General features: G+C 55.7%; 1 protein-coding gene across 10 annotated transcripts in view; it reads right to left on the bottom strand.

Annotated features, from left to right (window-relative positions):
• RAPGEF1 (Rap guanine nucleotide exchange factor 1) overlaps positions 1-23,243 on the bottom strand; it is a 141,879-nt gene that overhangs the window by 18,692 nt on the left and 99,944 nt on the right. For 8 of the 10 annotated variants that reach the window (XM_032634301.1, XM_032634306.1, XM_032634303.1 and 5 more), the window contains 2 exons: positions 20,109-20,311; positions 2,690-2,778 (listed from right to left, as the gene is read on the bottom strand). In XM_032634301.1, the coding sequence (XP_032490192.1) occupies positions 2,690-2,778; positions 20,109-20,311 (292 nt within the window). Of the gene's footprint in view, positions 1-2,689; positions 2,798-4,489; positions 4,552-5,362; positions 5,636-17,581; positions 17,741-20,108; positions 20,312-23,243 lie in introns of all 10 variants that reach the window. The other 2 variants (XM_032634308.1, XM_032634310.1) reach the window with 1 other exon arrangement.

The following is a 23,243-nucleotide window of genomic DNA, read 5'->3' as shown; positions in this document are numbered from 1 at the left end:
AGCAACCCGCTCGCCGCAACTAGAGAAAGCCCGCACGCAGCAATGGAGACCCAACGCAGCCCAAAAAAATAAAAATTAAATTAAATCTTAAAAATCGATCAGTCAATAAAAATTAAAAAAGTGTTCATACACCTTAATTAAAAAATACTTTATTGCTAAAAAAAATGCTAACCCCCGTCTGAGCCACTGGTGAGCTGTAATCTTTCTGGGGGTGGAGGGCCTGCCTCGATGCTGGCGGCTGCTGACCGATCAGGCGGGGGCTGCAGCGATTTCTTAAGACCGCAGTGGAGTCTGCCGCACCACCTGGCTCTCCTCCCACAAACACTCCTCTCTGGAGCAGGCGATGCTGTTCACTAGCATTTTGCTCACAGTGGAAATTCTTCCAAAATTGGAGCCAGTCCTCTCAAACCCTGCCGCTAACACTCTAAATCCGTTGTTGTCATTTCAATAATCTTCACCGCCTCTTCACCGGGAGTAGATTCCATCTCAAGACATCACTTCCTTTGCCCATCGGTAAGAAGCAACTCCTCCTCTGTTACAGTTTTATCATGAGCTCGCAGCAATTCAGTCACATCTTCGGGCTCCACTTCTCATTCTGGTTCTCTTGCTATTTCTACCACATCTGCAGTGACTTTTTCCACTTAAGTCTTGAACCCCTCAAAGTCATCCAGGAAGGTTGGAATCAACTTCTTCCAAACTCTCGTTAACGTTGATATTTTGATCTCTTCCCGTGAATCATGAATGTTCTTAATGGCATACAGAATGGTGAGTCCTTTCCGGAAGGTATTCAATTTACTTTGCCAGATCCATGAGAGGAATCACAAATTATGGTAGTGATAGCCTTACAAAATGTATTTTTTAAGTAATAAGACTTGAGAGTGGAAATTCCTCCTTGATCCAGGGGCTGCAGAACGCATGCTGTGTTAGCAGGCAAGGAAACAACACTGATCTCACTGTATATCATCTCCATCAGAGCTCTGGGGTGACCAGGTGCATTAACCATGAGCAGTACTATTTTTAAAGGAATCTTTTTTTCTGAGCAGTAGGTCTCAACAGTAGGCTTGAAATATTCAGTAAGCCATGTTGTAAACAGATGTGCTGTCATCCAGGCTTTGTTGTTCCATTTAGAGAGCACAGGCAGAGTAGATATACCATTATTCTTATGGGCCCTGGGATTCTGGGAATGGTAAATGAGCACTGACTTCAACTTACAGTCGCCAGCTGCATTAGCCCCTAACGAGAGAGTCAGCCTGTCCTTTGAAGCCAGGCATTGACTTCTCCTCTCTGGCTACGAAAGTCCCGGATGGTGTCTTTCGCCTGTAGAGTCTGTTTTGTCTACACTGAGTATCTGTTGTGTAGTGTGGCACCTTCATGAACGATCTCAGCTAGATCTTCCGGATAACTTGCTGCAGCTTCCCCATCAGCACTTGCTGCTTCTCCTGGCACTTCGACGTTACGAGACGGCTTCTCTCCTTAAACCCCTTCAGCCAACGTCTGTCAGCTTCAGACTTTTCTTCTGCAGCTTCCTCGCCTCTCTCAGCCTTCACAGAATTGAAGAGCGTTAGGACCTTGCCCTGGATGCGGCTCTGGCTTAAGGGAACGTTGGGCTGCTCTGATCTTCTATCCAGGCCACTCGAACCTTCTCCATACCAGCCATAAGGCTGTTTTGCTTTCTTATCATTTGTGTGATCACTGGAGCAGCACTTTAAATTTTCAAGAACTTTTCCTTTGCCTTCACACCTTGGCTAACCAACTTGTTTGGCTGGTACAAGGGGCCTAGCTTTAGGCCTCTCCTGGCTTTCAACATGCCCTCCTCACTAAGCTTCATTTCTAGCTTTTGATTTAAAGCGAGAGGGACTTTCCCTGGTGGCGCAGTGGTTGAGAATCCACCTGCCAATGCAGGGGACACAGGTTCGAGCCCTGGTCCGGGAAGATCCCACATGCTGCTGAGCAACTAAGCCCGTGCGCCACAACTACTGAGCCTGCGCTCCAGAGCCCACGTGCTGCAACTACTGAAGCCTGTGTGCCTAGAGCCCACGCTCCACAACGAAATGCCACCGCAATGAGAAACCCGCCCACTGCAACGAAGAGTAGTCTCCGCTCGCCACAACTAGAGAAAGCCCGCATGCAGTAACGAAGACCCAACACAGACAAAAAACAAATGTGAGAGATGTGTGACTCTTCCTTTCGCTTGAACACTTAGGGGCCATTGTGCGGTTATTAACTAGCCTAACTTCAACACTCAGGGAACAGGGAGGCCTGAGAGGGAGGGAGACGGGGGAACAGCCATTTGGTAGAGCAGTCAGAACACACACAATGTTTATCGATTGTTTTGCCATCTTATATGGGCATGGTTTGTGGTGCCCCCAAACAATTACAATCATAACCTCAAAGATCACCGATCATCATAACAAATATAATAATAATGAAAAAATTTGAAATCCTGGGAGAATTACCAGATACATGAAGTGAACAAACGCTGTTGGAAGGGTGACACCTACGGACTTGCTTGATGCAGGGCTGCTACAAACCTTCACTTTGTAAAAAACACATCTGGCTCAGTGCAAGTGTAAACATAAAGCCCCAGCAGGCCTGGCGTGCTTGCCGCGGGGGCAGCTGGGGCAGCTCTCACTGGGCGGGCAGACGTGATGCTTTCGGGGCACCCGGCTCCACGTGGGTAACTTCCTACCTGTCCCCGCCGTCCCTGCTTTCCTTCCCAGGTGCACTGCCGGCCGACGAGGCATCTCTGGGATGTCCGTCCTTCGAAGTTGGTGATTCCTGAAAAGAGAAGGCAGTGCTGGGTGTGTGACAGGTGCCCCCCGCTGGGCTGCTCTGCTTCCCAGCATTCCTGCCTGCAAGTGGCTTTTGAGTGCAAGTTCCTAAGGAACTTGAGATGTAAACACGTCAACCGTGAGCGCGGTCCATTACAAAGGAAGCACCGGCCCTCTTCAGACTAGCATCTTTCCTCTGGGGAGAGTGAAAAGCACCACTACTTATAACCTTTGTCAGCTGCCCACCTAGAGGAAGCCATCCCGACCACCCGCTGGAAGAAAGGACCGTCACAGGAGCTACCACTCAGGCAAGCTCCGTGAGGCGCTGCGCGTGCCTTTCCTCACCTGGCCCTGACCAACACCCTACCTGCTGGTCGACATCACCATACCCGATCACACAAAGAAAAAGAGGCTGTGGGAAGTGAAGGGCCCGGCCCCAGACCCCCTGAGCTGGAAGACTGTGGCCCTGCCCGCTATGCCCTGCAGGTGTGCAGCAGGCTTCCGACAACTTCCCAGTCACAGCACGCCCTCAGCACCACAGCTATGCTTCCCAAGGGCCTAGCTGCTTGAGTGCAGAAAGGCAACCCCTCCGTCCTCCAGCAGCCTTGCTTCTTCCTAGGAACCTGGGCCCACCCACTCGATGACGCCGCGGCCCCCCGGCATCCCTGGTCTGCCACCGAGGCCACAACAGAGCACGGGGTGGGGTGGGGGGAGTATGAAGAAGCAGCGTGTCCCCATAGAGGACACCGCGGCACCGCACGGGGTCCCAGGTGGAGGGAGAGAGCGCTGCAAGGCCAGCCTGGAATGGACTCCGTGCGCAGAGGCTGAATCGGATGATGGTGGGGGAGGTCACCAGAGGGGACAGGTGAGGTGGGAACACCAGGCGACAAACAGCTTACCTCCCAAGGAGGGCGCTGAACCCACTGGAGTGAAAATTCCACAGTGTCCTACAACATGCTAAAACCTGAAGTGGGGCTTGCCTCACGTGGATATCTAGGTGCTCTGGGGGCCCCTTAGGGGGCCATCCTAACGAGAGCGAGCATACTTTTAATGGACTGGGCCCCTTGAGCTGGCCCGAGGAGGGCGGAGTCCTCACGGCGCCCCCTCCAGGGACGGTGGGAGGGTTCGTTTCGAAGGTTTTGCAGTTGCTCAGGTGTTGCCGCAGCAAACCCTGGAAAGCTGACTGCTTAACAGAACCACTGTACCTTGACCGTCTGGCGCTGGGAGGGCAGTAAAACAAGGGCAACCACGACAGGAGGGAGGCCTGGCGGACTGACCAGGTTCCTTGAAGCAGGGACTGTAGGCCTGGAGCTTGCTGGGTGGGAGGGGGATGTCGGCTTGGAAGGCTCAGTGTGGGAGAGAGTCCCTGCCTCTGGGGAAGGGACAGAAGACGGGCCCCAACACCAGAAGATAGGGTAGAAAGAAATCCCTGAGAGCAACCGGACACGTGGCCAGGGCCAAGGCCAGGCTGCTCCCGTGATCCCCAGACGGCCCACCGGCCAGGCTGGAGGAGCAGCACCCCGCGGAAGCGAAAGCAAAGGAGGCTCCACCGGAAGCCCTGTCCTCTCCCTGCGGAGCCGAGCCGGCCCCTGGCTCGGGCAGTGGCTGAGGTCTCACGCAGGATGGCTGCTGGTGGCCGGGAGGCTCAGCCAGACAGAAGCAGGGCCCGATCCCTGCCAGGCTAGGCCGCGGGCACAAGGCAGCCCGTGGTTACTTACTCCTCGCTGCTCTGGCCAGAGGCATACAGACTGACGGATTCACCCTCACTGGCGCGTTCGCTCTGGGGGAGACAGGACGAGAGGGAACGCACACGTGATGGCCCCCCGCCACGGGGCTGGCCCTGACCGGAGGAGAGGATGGCGGCGGCGGCGTGCCCTCCGTTCTCCGGGGATGCCTTCCCAGGGTCAGGGAACAAAGCTGCTTCTGCCACCTCCTGCTTCTGTCAGAGGGGACCCACGTTTCCTGCTGGAGCTTCCCCAAAGGCGTCAAGGGCCACTCAGGCTGTCCTGGTGGAGGCGTACACCTCCCCACTCTGCCGTGCTGGGGCCAAACATGGAGAGAGGGAGGCAACACATCAAGACAGCTCCACGCTGCAGCTGGCTGCACGTGCCTGCACTTGCTCTGCCCCTCTGCCTGTCGTGTCCCCGCCCACGCGCACGGCAGCACTTCCCGGTGCCCGGATGAAGCGCTGCGGCCCATCTCGCAGCACAGCAAAGAGGCCCTCCACCCTCAGCACCTCGGCAACTAAACACGCAACTGCCTTCTGAGCTGTCGGAGGATCTCTGCACCTTTCTCTAGAAACCACCAATCACACAGAAAACCAGTAGCATTTGCTATCTTATGCTCATGACAACCTGTTGTCTCTAAATGGTCACTAACCCATTTGTGGAAAATGAGATCCCTAGTTTGACGGGAACTTTGCAGAGAAGGAAACAGATGGGCTACGATTTCACCTGGTGACCTGTGCACCCCTCAGTCCAGCCACGCCGCGACTGGGCCCACGCCAGCAACAGACTTGACTGCTCGTGAGGGTGGAGGCTTTCTCAGAAGGCGCAGCCCCACGGGGAGGCGTGTGTGTGTTGAGTTCTCACCGAAGGCGTCTGGGGCGAGTCAGTGAAAGAGGTTTCGGAAGGAAGGCAGACAGTGTTCCCATGAAAGCTGCTCTCCTGAGAAGATGAAAGAGGCCCGTCCAAGGTGCTGGGAGGCGGACTGGCTACGGTTGGCACCGCTAAGTCAGAGCTCTGAGACTGGTGGACAGGTGGGAAATGTGGAGAGGAAGAGGAGGTAGACGGGAGGAAAGGCTGGATGGAAGCTTGGCTGTGAGGCACGAAATCCTGGGAGTAGGACCTAAACACAGATTTATACTACAGAGTCAGAGTGGAACACAGACACGAACACGAGAGGATGGGAAGAAGAAAACAGACAAAAGAAAAAGTAATTAGATTAACTCAGCTGAGCCGTGACAGGCCATTCACAGTCATTCTAACCAGGACCACCACTCAGGCCAAACCACCCCCGTGCTCCTCTGGCCTGAGGTCCCCCCACCCTGGCACGGGTCCCTTGAGAAGGGCCTGAAGACTGACCAGTGCTGTGCTCAGTGTCTAAGGGGCAGTGCCTACCCTGTCCTCAGGGGCAGGATGCGGGTACCCCCAAAGGCGAGCAAGCCGCCCCCCACCGTATGGGGGTCCCGTCCTTTGTCAGAAAATGAAACCCTCGCAACCCCACCTGGGCCTCTTGTCCTTCCAGGAACCTGGTGGCTAAATTCAGTGCGTGCAGTCAGACACCTGGTCATGTTTACTTATTTTGAGTTTTTTGGTTGAATCTCTCTGGTTTTATTCCCTGGAAGTCAGACACTGCAGCCTTTTAAATGTTGTAATCACTTCAAATCCTTTTGGAAGGGAAGGCCATAAGCCTTAAAAAATGGTTGAAAGAACTGTGCTACCAAAATGCTAAACATTTCTGAATTCATTTCCCTTTCTGCCTAAAGTTTTTTTTCTTTTTTTAACAAATGAAGTGCAATGCCTCTGACGCTACCTTAGAACCGCCAGGCTACACTCTTCGAGATTCTCATCGTGAGAGAAAAGCCCGAGGTCAGGCTGGGGCACGACAGCAGATGCCCACAGCTCCTTAGGGCCCGTGAGCGCACTCGGGCCTGGGCTCTGCCGCGGCAGGACAGATGGACGAGCTTTGGGACAAGAATCCCACAGTGTCATCACGTCCTGCAAAGGGTCTGCCGACACCTGTCAAACGTGGAGGAGAGTGAGGCAGGGCCTGAATCTGAAGTCCCTGCCAGGGGCTCACCTCCCACCACAGGTGCTGGAGACTGACAACAGCCCACCCAGCACAAACATGCACGCTGCTCACTCAAATGTCCTTTGCATTCTGGTACAAAATCCAGGAGTTCTGAAACCCACGGCCAAGAAGGAGGGCGAAGAAATGAAGTTTTAAACTAGCCAGAGGTCAAAGCCACTCTACCCTTAAGCGTTTTTGCGAAGCTACGTGCTTACAGGTTAACTGGACTGAGAGCTGCTGTCACTCAAGGGACAGGCACAGCCTCCCTCTGTCCCCCTGCTGCCCGCCCTGCCCTCCTAGGCTGTGCGCATCAGTCTAGAGCTCCTCCCCCCTCCTTGGTGAAGCCAAGGCCCTCTCACCCCATGAGCCCCACTGGCTGCTGGTTTATGTCAGACCCAGGATACTGCCCGGGAACCGACTCATCTTTACACATTTCATTCCCCATCTAACTTACAAACTCAAGGCCGACCCTTGGACACAGGCAAGTGAATTAGTGGAAGTGCTGTACCAACACCAAAGGCTTAGATTCCTACCAGTTCCGATTCGTCCACATCCCCTCTTTTGAGAGAAGCTGGTGGGGGGGGGGTGGACCCCTGGCTCGGCTGCTCTCCCCACCGAGGGCTGTGGGGCCTGAGCATCCACAGTGCCCTCCCCCGGCAGGTGCCATGCTTCACCTGGCCTCTCAGGACAGCCATCCAGGCGTGGCCTTGCTGGGGATGGCAGAGGGGTGACGGGTTTGGCTTTGGGGACTCTCCATTTCACCTCTGGAGGATGCTCCCCTCACAGTGAGGCTCTCTCACTGGCTGGAAAGGTGCGCAGAGAAGACCTTGAGTGAAATGCACCAGCCAAGGGATGGAGGGATGGGACGGCCCGCTCCTGGGAGGCCAGCCTGTTTCGGGCAGTGGCTGAGGTCTCACGCAGGAGTCCGGTCCCCGGGCCTGTGGGGTGCTCACTCCCAGCACGCAGGTGCTGCTATGAGATATGCTAGCAGATACCTCTCCCCTGGCCGTGACTCCATCTAGTTTACGATTCATGGTCAATGCTGCTATGGTCGGGATGTCTGCGTCCCCCGAAATTCTTATGTTGAAATCCTAACCCCCAGGGATGATGGGACCTGTGCCACAGAACAGAGGCTCCAGGGGGCTGCCTCACCCTTCTGCCACGTGAGGACAACGAAAAATCTGTGACCAGGAAGAGGGCCCCCACCTAACCATGCTGCACCCTGGTCTTGGACTTCCGGCCTCCAGAACTGTGAGAAATAAACTTGTTATTATAAGCCATCCAGTCTCTGGTATTTTGCTACAGCAGCCTGAGCGAAGTAAGGCAAATGCCAACTCTGGAGTCCTGACACGTCCTCACTGACGCCCCCTCTTGTCCATGCCCCATGTAAATGTGTTGGGCACTTAAGTGAGCCCTGCAGTAACCAAGCACCCACTTACACGCACACGCAGGGCGGTGCCTTTTCTGGGAGGCGGAAGAATTGCCTAGAGGGCACATTCTCCAGTCACACAGACCTGGGCTTGGGTCCTGGGCTCTCTCTCTACCTGTGTGACCTTGGGCAGGTGAAGTAAGTTCTCGAGCCTCAGTCATTTCCTCTTTAAAATGGGGATGAAAACAACAGTTCTTCTCTTACCGGGTCTCTGTGTGGATTTACTGAGACGCCCCATAAGTCCCGCTGTGTGACAAGCCCTCAGTGTCAGCTAGCCTCTCCTGCCCTCCAAAATACCCTCAGGAACTCCTCTAAAAACAGAGCCAAGGCATTTAATTGATGAACTCAATACATATTGACTGAATGAGGGGACACTTAGGAATAGATTCTAATGCTATTCACTGAAGTGCCTAGAACATCACCTGACCCAGCAGAGCGTCCACTGCGCGTGTGGACAGTAGCGGACAAGCTTCCCTCGCCGTGCGGGAGGCTGGGGAAGCCACCAAGGGTGCGGATTGCAGGGGAGCGGGCAGCCACCAAGGAAAAGGGAAGGAAGATGCCCGTCTCTCGGACAAAGTGTCCAGGCCGCCCTCCGCAACAAGGCTGCAGCAGCTCTGGTATTCAAGCTATGCAGTCCTGCTGGGACAGGAGCCAAGCCGGAAAATCACCTTCCAGTGGGCGGGGAGACATGGTCCCTCCGGCGGCCCTGCACACTCATTCCCATACCACGGTCAACAAGCCCGGTCTCCACTGACTCCCCAGAGAAATGTTTCCAGGCCCTTTAAGATCATATTTATTCACACTGGCAGGGAGAAAGCAGGGCTGGCCGCTGAGCAGAAACACCCCTGCCTGTGACCACAGCCTGGAGCTTATCTTAGGGTCTGGCTGGTGCCCGGCTTTGCTGCTGCACTCCGCGGCAGGGATTTTTATTTATAGCCAGAGTAAGGCTGTTCGGGCCGAGGAGGAGTTATGACATGAGGGCCGCCTGTCTGGAGACGGCAGATCTCTGCAGAAGGTCTAGGAGTGCTGGTGCAAGGTGCTGGGGAGGAGAGCAGTTAGGAGGTGGGGGGCACCTGGCCCCCACACCAGCCCTGATCACACAATCAAAGCGCCGGCAAGAACCATCTCATGACGACGATGGTGACGAAGACGATGACAGCTATTCTTACGGAACGCTTCCTGCTGGTCAGGTGAGGTGTTAAAGGTTTTACCTGAATCACCTCGTTTACTCCACACGAAGTGCTGCTGTTAGGATCCTTATTACAGGGATGGAGAAACGGGCTTCATGGGAAAGCCACGTACCTAGTAACACATGGTTCGGCTCAGCAGAGACGGTGCTGGGGCAGCCATCTCACACTCAGGGAGTGCCCTGGGCACGTGACAGGCCCTAAGCGCGCAGTCCCGCAGCGCTGCAGAATCCTGCCGGCTCACTCCACTCGGAGACCTCCTGAGGCGTGACCAGCCTGCAAAAGGCAGTGAGCCACGGCTTGATATACCAGCCGGGGACGCAGCGAAAAGATCGCCCTCATGGGAGACTCAGGAGCTAGCACCCCACTCTTTTGAAAACATACACCTGAAAGAACCGCGGAGAGAGTCTCCTGGGTGTAAAGGATGAGGGAGGCTGATGTGATGTGTGGCCAGTCACATGCTAAAAAGCGAAGCCACCCGAAGCCGGCCAGGCACCGGTTTTCAGGGTCACTTCCTTTCCATCATATCCTGGCATGAAAAACGACTAGGGACAGGCCCTGTGTTGTGTTGGCAAGAAAACAGGAAAGCAGATCTTCACATGAAAAGTTCTGATTCCTCAATATGACAGACGTTCCATTTAATTCCATTGATTAGCAGAAAGCTGGGGGAGCCAGAGGGGGCAGGCAGCGAGCCAGCAGCTGAGAGCTGGAGCCACAGGCCAGAGGACCTTGACTGGTACAGCTACTCCACGGTGACTTGGGCTGCAAGCTCTGGAGAACGTTCAGCTCTACCGGTCATGGGGAAAACGCGCTCATCGGAGTGAATGGACGTATTGTTGTGGGCAAGTGTTTGGAAGTATAGAGAATTCCAGAGATCAGTCATTACTGTATCCTCTTGGCTCAAACAAGGCTTATGACTTCAGTGTTTTTGGACGCTACTTAGCAAAACAGATAAGCTACTGGACAGCTTGTTCGGGGGCTTAAGTTTTTATCCATCATTTGTGAGAAAACATATTCAAGGGAAGGTGCTTTTCTAGGGTGGTGTGGGCTTCCTTCCCCTATGGAGAGCCAGTGGGAACCACAGCCCAGGGCCAGTCCTGGGCTCTGAGGATGCTTCTTTCAACCAGGGCCTGCGAGTGTTGACACGATATGGGTGTCAGTTATTTCTCTTGGAAGGAAGTAAAGCTTTTAGCCGCTGCAAAACACACACGTCCATGATTTCCTGGGGAGGAATCTCCAGGGAAGAACCACATCAGATTTGGTTCTTAGATGGGACGTGATCACTCCTAGGTCACCAGGAAGGATTCCTGATAACGGTCCTTGTCACTCCATGTGGCAAACTGGCTGGAAGACTGCTCGTCTCCTCTCTCCTTCCTAGTCCCAGTTAATTACATGTTTATGAAAGCCATCCTTCGGGTCTATCCTAGGTCCAGAGGGAACTTCCTTCTTTGATGCGCTTCTGTTAATTTATAACAACTACACGTTAGATAATGTCCAAAGATGAGTTTCCGAAGCCAACAGGCAGATTCTGAGGCCAATGCCACAAGCTTCTTCTCTGCTCAAGGTGAGGACAGACACTGTTGTTGGTCCCATCATGTGAACAATGAGACAGCGCTCAGCTCACCCAAGAAAGGCAACATCAGCTTCATGCTGGATTCAAAAAATACCTTCTCTCTTTTTGAATAACATTCTTGGTGGAGTCTATGTTTTAAACTCATTTCAAAATTCTAATCTGTAATTTTGTAACAAAGGATGTAAAAGAACAAAAATGTTTTGCTCAGGAGAATTTTAGGACAGATGTAAGTAGAAAGTTACTATGTTTCTTCTCACGTTCCGTATTTCTGCAAGCTGAATCACAAGATCTTCCTCGAAAGCACTACGCTTTTGGCCCACGGTTTCGTGGCTAAGTATATTCTTGTGAGAACCTCCAATACGTTTCAGGATGCTCTGCATATTCATTAAATATTAACCTTAATAACATCAACTCTTCATAAGAAAATTTAGTAGAGATTCCAAAATGGTCTGAACTTAGTTCTAGAAATCTGACTCAACTACTTTGTACTCAGTTTGGATTTAAACAGCACGACAAGGGCTCTAATTTATACTTATCTTTAGCACTACTTAGAGCCTGTAGCTACACTCTGTGTCAGAACACAAAGGACAAAAGCACGCCTCTCAACGTCCGGCCCGTGCCCGGGCTTTTCTTTCTCCTCAGCCTCATCGGGTCTCAATGCTAGTGGCCATTAAGCAATTCATAAATGTCAACTTGATGCTGTGTTTCGCAGGGTGGGGATCTGGATTCTAACCTTAGCTCTGACTTAAAACTCTGATCAAATGGTTCAGTTTCTCTATTCCGGTGCCTCCATCTCCAGAACAGGGGTAAACGTTCCATCACGGAGCAGGAAGGAAGGGCCTCTGACAAGTCGACAAGCAGCTTGAAAACATGAATGTAAAGGCAACTGTCAGTGTAGGAACAGCACCCTTTGGGTTCACATCACACAGGACCTTCACGAGGACCAGGGGCTCCTTTTGGTACCCGACCAGTCGACTGTCACGGACTGAGTCAGATGTACACGTGCAGTGAGGGGCTGCAGGGAAGTTCCTGTGTGTGAAGCAGCCTGCGGGCGCTGACCATCCACAATGCCGTGAGCGCCAACGACAGAGAGTCAGGGAGTCTTCAGAAGGAGGGGCAGAAACAGCTGGGTGGAGTGGCTGCTGCTGCGAGCCCCTGGGGCAAGGATCCCCAAGCCCCGGTCCTGCTTCTGGGCTACAACCAGTCCCGCCTCCTCGCTCGGCCCTTGCTGTCCACGGCAGGCGCGCTAGGCTCACACCTGGACTCAGGCGGTGACCATCTCCTCCAGGGTGGGGGCCCGGCACCGAGCCGAGCTTCTCCCGCTCCGCTGTGGGCAGCAGAGACCTGGCGGGTGCTTGGCTGCCTGTGTGCCTCCTGCCTCGAAGCTGTGTCTCGGCTCAGAGGGGCGGTGAACTCGGGCGTCACACTGCAGGGAAGCGATGGCCACACAAGCACCCCAGGGCATGGAGGAAGGGCGGAAAAGCACAGGGTGAACTTCCCGGAGAAGCCAAATCATATTTCAAGGGCCCAGCGACAAGAAGTGCCTGTGAATCTCTCGGGCCAGAGAGCCAGCAGCCAGAGCCTCCTGGGTCAGCAGAGAAGGAAAAAGAGGAAGAAAGAGAGTTCTCGGCCACAGCCTGGGATCAGTGCCTCTGATTCGTGGGGACGGAGAGCCTCTCCTGTTATGAGTCCGCTCAGGTTGTTCTGATGAAATGCTCGGAGGCAGGGAAAGACGGCCGGGATGGTGGGGTGGGGGAGAGCTGGACGCCTCCCTGTCACCGCTCCCAGTCAGGTCAGGGTCACAGAGCACCTGCGACTTGCTGCTGGGCCCTGACCCAGGTCCAAGGTCCAAGAACATAAAAAGCCCAATCCCTACTCGCAGAGAAAAAGAGCCTGAGCACTGCAGAAGAAAGAAGAACCACCCAAGGCGGCAACACTGCGATAATCCCTCCCTTTTTACTGAATGCCGGTGTGCATCTTGCACTAACTACATTATGCTCTTTATGTGTGTTTTCCCTTTAATCCTCCCGACAACTGCACGCCCCCAGTGACAGAGGAGGAGGCGGAGCTGGGGTGGCACGCTCAGGTCCACGCAGCAAGTAAGGACAAAGCCTGGTGGGGAAGGGATTGGGGGAGTGGGAAAGGGCCGGGACAGAGGAGAGAACCCCGGGGGTGGGTTGGGAGGGGGGCAGGAGAAAGCGGAGGGAAGGCGGGGCCCGGGACAGGTGGGCGGCCTGGCCCTGCAGGGACGGGGTGACACTTCGGTCTGCCTGTGCTGCTTTGCGGGGAAGGAGGGCGGCCGGCTGTGGCGGCAAGGCTGGAAAGGAGGCCACGGTGGCCACACCGGGGACAGCGATGGGGTGGAGAGAAGGACCAGCGTGGGGTGGGCAACGGGACGGGCCACAGGGCTTGGTGACTGGGTGTGCACGTGTCCCGTGAAAACGAGGCGCGTACGTGGGGCTGGGGGGACACGATGAGCTCAGTTCTACCTGGGCAACTCAGTGGACGGGGGGAACACGCACAGAAATCACCAGGACGGGGGGCCGAGGGCGTTGGCCCGTCCCGTGAGGCAGGCGTGTGGCGGGGGTGGATCCCTAATCCCAGGGGGCCCAGAGTCTAGCGAGGAGACACCAGCACCTGCCCATTACGCTCCGTGGTGAGGCCCCCCAAAATGGGTCAGAGCCTGAGAGTCCACGGCTTCCGGGCACCTGAGTGGCCCCCGGGTTGCCTGGGCCGCAGCAAGCCGCAGAGGCGCCCGCAGAGACTCTCTGGCAGGCGGCAGCATGGCCCTGGCTTGCCCGATGCTGATGGCGCCGGGGCTGCTCTCCAGGAAAGCCCACAGAGTCGGGCAGGCCGACGGAACAACGCCCCCCAGGAGAGGTCAGCTCGGGGACACACCTGCCCATCCCTGGGCCCCAGTGCTGCCCACGGACACGCCCTCTTCTCTCAGAGTGAGTTCTCTCTAAGCAGGGCAGGAAGCCATAAGGAGAAGGTGGCAGCAGGAAGAAACAAGAGGCAGGCACGGGAGGCAGGAACACATTTTTCCCAGCAGGAGGGCACACGCTGTGCTATGACGTGCTGAGCGGCCGGCCCACTCGTGACTCCGGCCCACAATCCCTTTCTCACCCGGCTCCGTCGTCTCTTCTTTCCCGCCTCCTCCCCCTTCCCCGTCTGGCCTCCAGACCTGTCAGAGTGCGCCGGTCTCCGGGATGCCTGTGACGGGAGGTCGAGGAGGGGGCCGGACAGAGCGAGTCTCCCCTGGCTGGGCCCTGAAGGACACGTGTGCTGTGGCACGAGAGCCTGCGCCCAGCCCTCAGAGAGTCACTGTCAGCGGCTCCACACATCTCCCCCCTTTAAACTGAAGTCCTCAACATGACACACCCTTGAGTTTGTTACCCGAAAGATTTTTAAAAACAGATGACAGTTATTATGGGTATTTCCGAAGTTCTTCTTAAAACCTGGGTCTTCTAGTAGTTTTACTTCTCCAGAATCATTTCGGAAGCCAAGATGGTAAAGAAAGTATTTCAACAGATTCCTAGCATCCGGATAGATCTCTTGGTGATAGTAAATATCAGTTGGCAAAGAAAGGATGTACCAGAAAATAGTTCAGGAGACGGCAGAGTTTTCTAACGTCGCCGTTGCAATACCTGGAGGGCACTGGCAACCCCAACGGTTACTGACAGACTCTCAGTAACACCTCGGTCAAGGGTAAGGTGAATATGGACCCAACCCAAAACTTTCAAGATTGGCACCACTAGGGTTCAGAATGACAGAAAACGCAAGCCAGAGGAGGGAGATGGTGAGGAAACGGCACATGGGACTTCAGGGTGAGGGGGGGAAGGGCTGGTGCTGGAGGGACGAGGGGGGGTGGAGGTGGAAGGCGGGCAGCCAGCACAGGCTGGGCCGCAGTGAGAACAGGGCAGGCAGCCCAGGGGGTACAAGTGATGGAGGAGAATCCAGGGACAGGAGCAGACGCCAGCACCACGTCTGAGAGCTGTTTCTAGGAGGGCCCGCCACTCAAACCCTTACCAGTGTCACCAAGGGGCAGGCCCATTGCAAGGCCCAGCACAATCAGAACAGGAATGAGGGCGTCGGCCTCCCAGCCCGGGGGAGGCTGCACCTAGCTCTCCACGTCATTCTGGTCTCACGGTCACTCATCGTTTCCCTGAACGCCTTCTCCTATCAAACTGGTCTTAATACCCTGGACACCACACGTCAGTCCGGCTGCGCGTCTCCTAGGATCACAGCACGTGGTGGGAAGGACAGGGAGTCTGTGGACGGGGGGCTAAGCAGACCCAGCCGGAGACCGCGAAGAGGAGGGTGGGCGCCAGGCAGGAACGGGAGCGGGAACGCGTCTGGCACACAAGTGGGGAAAGAGCTCGAGACCGGCCTGAGCCCCGGAGGGCCGCACCCACAAGGCAGCTCGGGGAGCAGCTGGTATGGGGTAAGGGGCAGGACACGTGGAAGGGCTGGTACTGTCACTACCCTCCGGCCCACTCACCCAGGACCTCAGTCCTGCGTGCTTATACTTGAGACAATCTTCCTTCCAGAATGTATGCCAGGCCTTCCCGGTCTCATCTTCAGGCAGGGCCCTCGGTGTGGAACAACTTGGACTAGACTTCCCTGACCTTTATCTCCCTGAAATCCTAACTGTCCTTCACACCACCACTCAAGCGCCCCTTCCCCACGAAGCGCCGCCTGGCACTGTCCCGGCTCCACAGACCATCTGCAACTCTCGCGCTGTTACTCACACTCTGCCCGGGCCGGAGTCTCTTTTATGCCCAACTTATTCTGCCTACTCAATTGCAAGGGCTGCTCAAGGATGATGGGGCCATCCTACTCGCTCTGGATCCTTCCTGCTGCCTGACCCGCACTAGGAGAGGCTCCGTGCTTACAGAATTAAACTTATCCTGGGATCCTGGGAAGAGGGAATAAGAATGCTTTTTCAGCACCTACTTCATTTTACATTGAGCAACGCAGGTGTACTGCTCTACCATTCCCTTGGCAAGGTTTTCAATCTTCCTGTTACATGGCAGAAGTAACAGGTCACTGGACCAAGAACTGTGTGAGGTGTCTTCAGATTTGGCACCTGCTGTATTCCTATGAGGCAACCCTTGGGAATTCCATGCTGGACTGACGACACAGGCCCAGGGACATTCGGGAATAAAGGGCTGCTCTGAGAGCATGTCAAAGCCCTTCTGTCTGGGGCTCATCTTAGAACGCAGCAGAGAATATACGAAGAATACGCTGGTATTACACTAAATCATTTCTCCGGGGTTTCAGCATTTCAAATGTCAAGTGTTGCATACGTTTAGGCCATTACTAACAGCTCTTGAGGCCTGGAGGGACTCTCCTTTAAGTGAAATAAAGCACCTTTCTTAGCTCACTCCCCTCAGGCTCCTTTGTGGAGCTGCCGCTGAGAACACAACATTTCTGCTGCAAGATGCCGTAAGACTCCCCTACGTGCCAGGGCTGAAAACCATGACGTACTCATACCCAAACTTAATTAAAATGCCCTCAAATTTCCTTTAATTCCGTAGTAAACAGTCCAATGCACTGACAGTCTTCTACCCCAAACTACTCAAAAGGGATATCGTAGACACCCTTAGGAAAACCCACACTTCCTTTCTGTTCACAGAGGGGGGAAACTGTCAAGAGCTGGGATTGTCTACAAGCCAAGTTTAGCAAGATCTGTGAAAGGAGCTTGCCAGAGGTGCGTGCTGAGGAAACAGAGGGCGTCTGTGCACCAGGGCAGGGCTGGGGGTGGGGCGAGTGGTGTTTAGCCTTTCTACAGCACGTATGGTTGGTGCGGGCTCTAAAAAGCTAGGCCCTAGCACACTGAAGGGAGGACTGCGCCCCAAGGGCCTCACAACGGGCAGGTGCAGCTTAAACCGGGCGCTGGATGGCTCCCAAATACGGAAACTGGACAAGACCACACTGGGAACCCGTTTGGAGAGGTCTCCAAAAGTCACCATGTCAACCTTGTCATTCATAGAGGGAAAGGGACGTGCAAGCAGGCTAAGCCACTTGCCCAAGCTCTCCTGTACAGAATCAGAGCAGAGCCAAGACCAGAGTCCAGAACTCTAAGAGAAAGCGCAATAGTAGTCAACTTTCTAGGCTTACTGTGTGCCTGGAAGTCTCCTGTGATTTTACTTAATCCTCCCATTCATGAACTACTGTAAGAGGCAAGGAAAAGTACAATCCCAAAGGACAGAAATTGAGGCCTGGGGAGGATAAACCGATTTTAAGTGGAGCCCAAACGGGCCCCCTTGCCAGGTTCTTTCCCCTGACATCCGGAGTGTCACTGGGACAGATGAATTGCGTCAGCCCAGCCACACTACGAAGCTGTGTCCTAGGCAATGACACACAGTTACTGTTGCTTTAAGCCACAAAGTTTTGGGGTGGTACGTTACGTAGCAAGAGCTAACTGATACAGCTCTCAAACTCAAACTCCGTCATGCTGGGTATAACCTGCTCTCCGGGGCTTTGCTTCCTACGTGAGGACTACTCCTTTTTAAACACAGAACACTACAGGGCTGACCCAAGGCCCAGTGTGAGAATGGAATAAAAAGGCCAAGACATCCCTGCCAGTTTATGCCTGGGTGATGACGTTCCAAGTGTGGCCGCTAAAGATCCCCATCCCACCGGCTCACACAGTCCTTTGGGCCACAGCCAGCCAACCACGCATACCCTTTCCCATCTAGGTGCAGGGGCCTGCGGAGAGACAGAGCCGGCGATGGGCAGCAGCACACACGTCGGGAGGCAGGAGCGACAAGGGAAAGATCTCGCTCACCGGTTTCCCAGTAGCGAGCAGCAGGGAGCGACTCACCGAGGGCACAGGTAAGTTGCCGTGCCGGCTGAGAAAGGAGTTAGAGACGGACACACTGATGCCCTGAGTGGCACTGCCGTCCTCGGGAGTGAAGGCCACTTTAGTTTGCTGGACACAGTAGGAGACAGAGGAGAAGGAAGAAGCAGCATAGGAGGCCTGCTGGACAGAGGAAGGAGAGAGAAGACAGGGAAGGAGGGAGAAAAGCAGAGAACAGTCAGGCATGTACACATAAAGGCTAAACAGGCTGCTACCCGACTCTGCTGGGACATTCTGGAGAGGGATGGCTTCCCGGCCCAGCTCAGGGGTTAAGGATGCCTGCCAAAGGTGACCTGGGTGAGTGGGCGCCCTCTTCACTTCTGGGTCCGCTGGAAGTGGTGGTAAGGTGGGAGGAGCCACGCAGACCTGGGTGAGTCCCTGCTCTTCCGCTTATTTCGGGCTCCAGACCCCTCTCTGTGGGGTGGCTGTGCTCCAGCAGAGTGCAGAGGGGGAGCCAGGCTGCCTGGGTTTAATCTGAGCCCCGCCATTCGTGACCTGCCTGGCCCTGGGCATTACTCAAAGCTCTCTGTGCCCCAGCCTGTCATCTGTAGGATGTGGGGAACACGGTGCTGGGCGGTATGCATGGAAAGCACTTAGAACCAGCCTCCCTCGGCGCACGCGGGCCAGCAGGTGTAACCAGCACTCTCACTTCTGTCTAGAAAAATGGGGTCACACTTCTTGCGTCTGCCCTGGAGAAGGGATGCCAAGCAGCCGGCACAGGGCATGGCACACGTGTGCCCGGGCTTCAGTCAGAGCTGGGCGTGGCTCCCAATCTTCCACTTCTGGCAGTGGGCTTTGAGTCAGTCTCTCCAGCTCTCTCAGCCTCAGTTTACTTAAAATGGGGGTGCCAGGGGCCGTGGGGAGGATTGTGCGACACCATACGAAAGCCCCGGTGCTCACTCAGGGCGGTGTTCAACAGGGTGTAGGCCCACCTCCCGGGCCCCCGGCAGGCCTCTTCCCAGAGCTGCCCTCACCGCCGCCCTGCCACAGGTGAGGCCGTCTGACAGCTCTCTCATGCGGGCTGGGACTCGCGTGCGCTCCTTAGGGATCTCTCCCCAGTGCTCTGACGCCTATGGGCTACACGGTACAGAGAAGATGCCCAAGGCCGGCCGACAGGCACACGTGCACTCCGGCAGGAGGGGATGAGAAAACTTCACATTTCAACCTAACTGGCCCAGCTGTCTAACCAAACATTTTAGGTCAGAGGTCCCGGGGGCAGGCATTTATATTTCTGTGGTGACAATTTCTTCTTGAAATCCTAGAATCAATTTTCAATTTCTGTTCATATTTGGGCATGTTCAGGTGTCTGTGGGGTGACCAGGACAGGTGAAAAACTAAGACCCTGAGCACAACTGCTGAAACACAGCTAGCTGGTGGCAGAACTGCGACCCACGACTCCCAGCCCGAGCCTGGCCTTTCCTCTACTAGACCAGGCTGTCCCCCAAGAGGCTGGCTGTGGCTCTGCGGGGCCAGCCCCAGAGCCCGCTGACTGTAGGAAGGCTTGGGGATGCCTGGGGCCAGGCATGCTCGAGGCCCAATCACAGCACTGCTGAGGCCCAGACAGTTTCGAGGAGTCACCCAGGGGCCTTTGTCGTCCGGTCGGCAGCTGCCTCCCAGAAAAGTCGGGGCAGTACCTCACGTCCTCTCGCAATGGATAAAAGGCGGCCTGGCCAGCCACCCTGGGCCCCTCGCTGGTTAAATCACTACCAAATTGACCAGCGTAAGAGCAAGACAGCAGCTGCAGCTCTGATTAAGTCGGGTCTCCTCTCCTGGAGAACACGGCTGGATGGGACATTTGGATTCCACACCCTGACCAGAGCCCACTCAGTTAGTAAACTGGTGGCAAAGAGAAAAGGGTTGAGAGGCGCACCCGCCGTGCCCCTCCTCTGGTCCCAGAGCTTCACAGCCTGCCCACGGCTGGACAGCCTGCCTCTCTGCCACCTACACGGAGTCCTTACACAGGAGGGGTTTTTGAAGGAGGAACGGTGCGCCATGCCTGAAACACAAAGCGGCTCTGTGCAAAGCCATCCTGCTTCAATAGAGCTGGTTCTCACTGGGCCATCCCCGGCCAGGGCGGGGTGTTAAATCACTGGGCAGAGTGAGGCCCATTATGTAAATCAAGTCCACAGATGGCCCTACACAGACCGTGCCCTGTGCTCTGATGGAGTCCCTCCTTTCTGGGAGGTCTATATTGGAGCCAGAGAAGAGAGAAAAAGGACCGTCAACAGAGAAAGCAAACATTCTGAGTACAAGCCAGCCCCAGCTGCAGGGGCTGCTCTGGAAAAGAAAGGTGCCACCCCCCAGGGTGGGGAGATGGTGCAGCAGGAGACAGGCCGCAGCGAGGGCACGAGAGCACGGCCCAGAGCCCTGGCTTGGAAGGAGAGGTGCCGAAACCTGCCCCAGGACCATCTCAGTTCCTAGAGACCCGTCAGGATGAGAGACTGGTTGCTGGGGGTGGAACAGCGAGGGGCACCCGGGAGGGGCCGCTTACCAGCTGCCGCTGCTTGGGGGGCAGGGCGGGGGGCGGGGCGAGCTCCTGCGGGGCATCCCCGGCGCTGAAAGAGTCGCTGAAGCCATACACCTCCATGAGGAGCTTGTTCTTCTGCTGGTAGATGTGCTCCTTCTGCGGCGTCCGGTAGAACATGGAGGGCTGCGGCTCCGAGTAGTCCTCGAGCAGCTGCATGTAGGCCAGCACTGCGGACACAGGGGGGCACTGGGCTGGAGACCGCCGTGCACAGATGCCCAACCTACCCCCTCACAGCGGCCAGGATGAGGGCCCGGAGAGCCCACTCTGTACGACACTACCACGCGGACGCCCGTGTCAAGGCGATGTGAACCCTGACTCGGCGACCATGGCGTGTCACGGGGGGTCACGGTGGAGGTGGTGACGGGGGGCGGGGGTGGTGGTGGGGAGCCGTGTGTGCGGGGAGGGAGGGCAAGGATCTATGGGAACTCCCTGTACTTTCCGCTCAACGTCCCTGGGAACCTAGAACCGCTCTAGGAAATAGAGTCTGTTTATAGAAAGGCGTAGGGGGCACTCCACTCCGTGCTGAGAAGCCCTCGGGGCTTGCCAGCCTCTCCAGGGCCATGGTCGTGGCCCGTGCGCGGGGCTCAGGGCACAGCAGGCGCCCAGTGCGCGCTGCCCGCTCCTCTGGCTCTCTCAGTTCCCCGACCATGCTCGGGGCTTTCCACAGCGCTGTTCCAGCTGCTCTTCCCGAAACCCTGCTGCTACGCTGCCAGGCCCGACTCTTTCCCTCCTTTGGGCCTCGGGCTCAGGTTCCCTGACTTCCACGGAGGCCTCTCACCCCCGGCTCTGCCCCAGCAGCCCCTCCTCAGCCCCACGTTCCCTTCCTTCGGAGGCCTTCCCACTGTGTGTCACGAGCTAGCTGGGCTTTTCTCATTCGTCTGATTTTTCTGAGCACCTACGATGTGTTAGGCACTGACCCAGGTGCTGGGACAACACAGGGGCCAGCAAAGCGAATCCTTCGCCTGCGTGGCGCTCACACCCTCCCCAGGGAGACAGAAAACAGGCCGAGGTGCAGTATGCGTGTCCCATGGAGGACAGTGAAATGGGGTGGCGATGGGGGTGCTTCTCTAGAATAAGGGTGAGGACGGGTGGAAGAGTCTTCCCGGCCAGGCAGAGGTCCACAGCCAGGACGAGGGTCCAGAGGGCAGAGCACAGCTGGTGAGGGGAGAGGGATGACCCAGGAGGTTGCATGAGGCTGTGTGAACGGGGTAAGGAAGCGGGCTTGATGCTGAGTTGGCGGGAACCCACAGAAGCCCCCCAGCCCCACCCCGGGTGTGCCCGGAGCTGCTTCGTCTTGGGAAGACGGTTCTGGGCGGCTGTGCTTGCTCAGGTGAAAGGCCCCGGTGGGGGTGGGGGTGGGCGTGGGGTGGGGGTGAGAGTGGTTTGGTTCAGGAAGAATCTCCAAAGCAGGTGCAACAGGACGTACTGCCTCTCACTCAAGAGCTGAAGCTGCAGGAGGGCAGGGACCTTGTCTGTCCTGTCCGCTGCTGTATCAGCGGTGCCTAACACACAGTAGGTGTCCACACATATTTACAGGATGAACGAATGAAGAGAACGCATGTCCCCCATCTGTCCCTGCTCAGTGACTTGCTGAACCAGGCTGCAGCCCCGGGGGCGGCTCTTGCAGAGCACCCGCTGGGCAGGCGAGAAATAACATCACTAAGCTCAGTTCTCCCCCTCCAAGCCCAGAGGTTCTATGGAACATCCTCTGTACAGAGGGATGAATAGTGAGAAAAGAAGTGCTCACACTGAAACATAAGGATCCTCCTCTCTACAAGCCCTTTAAGAAGCCCTAGCCCCGGTGCTCTGTGACCACCTAGAGGGGTGGGATAGGGAGGGCGGGAGGGAGACGCGAGGAGGAGGGGATATGGGGATACATGTATAGCTGATTCACTTTGTTATAAAGCAGAAATTAACACACCATTGTAAAGCAATTATACTCCAATAAAGATGCTAAAAAAAAAGCAGTCCTAGCCCTTGCCACTGTGGCCATCTGTGGCAGAGCTGCGGCCTCACGGCGCAGCTGCCTGCACCTGCGGGGCCCGCACAGCAGGCAGGCTCCCTCACCGGCAGTGTGGCGCCACCGACGGAGCCCTTGGCCGCAGACAGCGGCTCCGCGGCAGGTGTGAAGCCCTCAGCCCTCACGTGAGGGCATCAGCGTATACTTTATTTCTGACTTTTGGAGGTTAGTGATCCAAGCAAGCCCCATCTTCTGAGCCAGGCCTTTCTGAAGACTCCAGAGGGTTCTGGGAGAAGTGACAGTCAACCTGACAGAGCCGTCATCTGGTGTCCGTAGCTGTGAGGCTGGACTGGAGCAGAAGCCCTTTCTCCAACCCCAATCTACCTGTGTGGATGGGATCTCGCACTTTCCACTCCCTGTCACAAAGTCGAGGCCAAGGCAGGCCGGAACTGCTCTGCCCTTCCCCTTCTCTAGGTAGCGGAGGAAGCTCCCGGGTGTTAGGGCATCCTCTATACAGACGCGTGTTTGCAGGGAAAGGCACCGTTGCGCCCCTCAATACCTGCGTCAGAAATAAGTACTAACTTATTTACAGAGTTACCGCGCACGAACTAAGAGGGAGGTGAAGGAATGCGAGCACCTGCTACGTGAAGCCAAAGTTCAGATACTAAGAAACCATGGCAAGAACAAGTTTGCAGGGCTTAACTTCGTATTGTCAAATAACCAGAAGGGTGGGCTTAACTGGAGACCTAAACCAGTCAGAAATGAAAGGACAGAGATACTTTGCTGGGGAAGGCAGCCGTGAAGGTAGGGAGATGGTCTTTTTCTTCTCTGTACCTCAATGGGGGTCAAGGTAGACAGGAAATGCCTTTCTCCAAATACATCTTTCTAGCACCCTACACTGAAAGAGGGGTTCAAAGTTACCTTCTTTATTTAAAGGAATCGGTAAGAACATCTCAGCTCCAGAAAGCACAGAGTGGAGCTTGGCTGTAAAAGGTGGTTTCCCCCATAAAACCGGTGCTTCTCAAAGAGAAGCGCAGCTTGCAGTCCCCCTGGAACCCCACATCGCCTTTTCTCTAACGCTGCACAAGCAACACCACTGGGTTCCAGGGCAAGATGCAAACCATGAAGACGACCCCAAA

This window comes from Phocoena sinus, chromosome 6 (assembly GCF_008692025.1).
Source record: "Phocoena sinus isolate mPhoSin1 chromosome 6, mPhoSin1.pri, whole genome shotgun sequence".
Lineage (NCBI taxonomy): Eukaryota > Metazoa > Chordata > Mammalia > Artiodactyla > Phocoenidae > Phocoena > Phocoena sinus.
The sequence above is the reverse complement of the archived record's forward strand: the minus strand, read 5'-3'. Positions and strand labels throughout refer to the sequence as shown.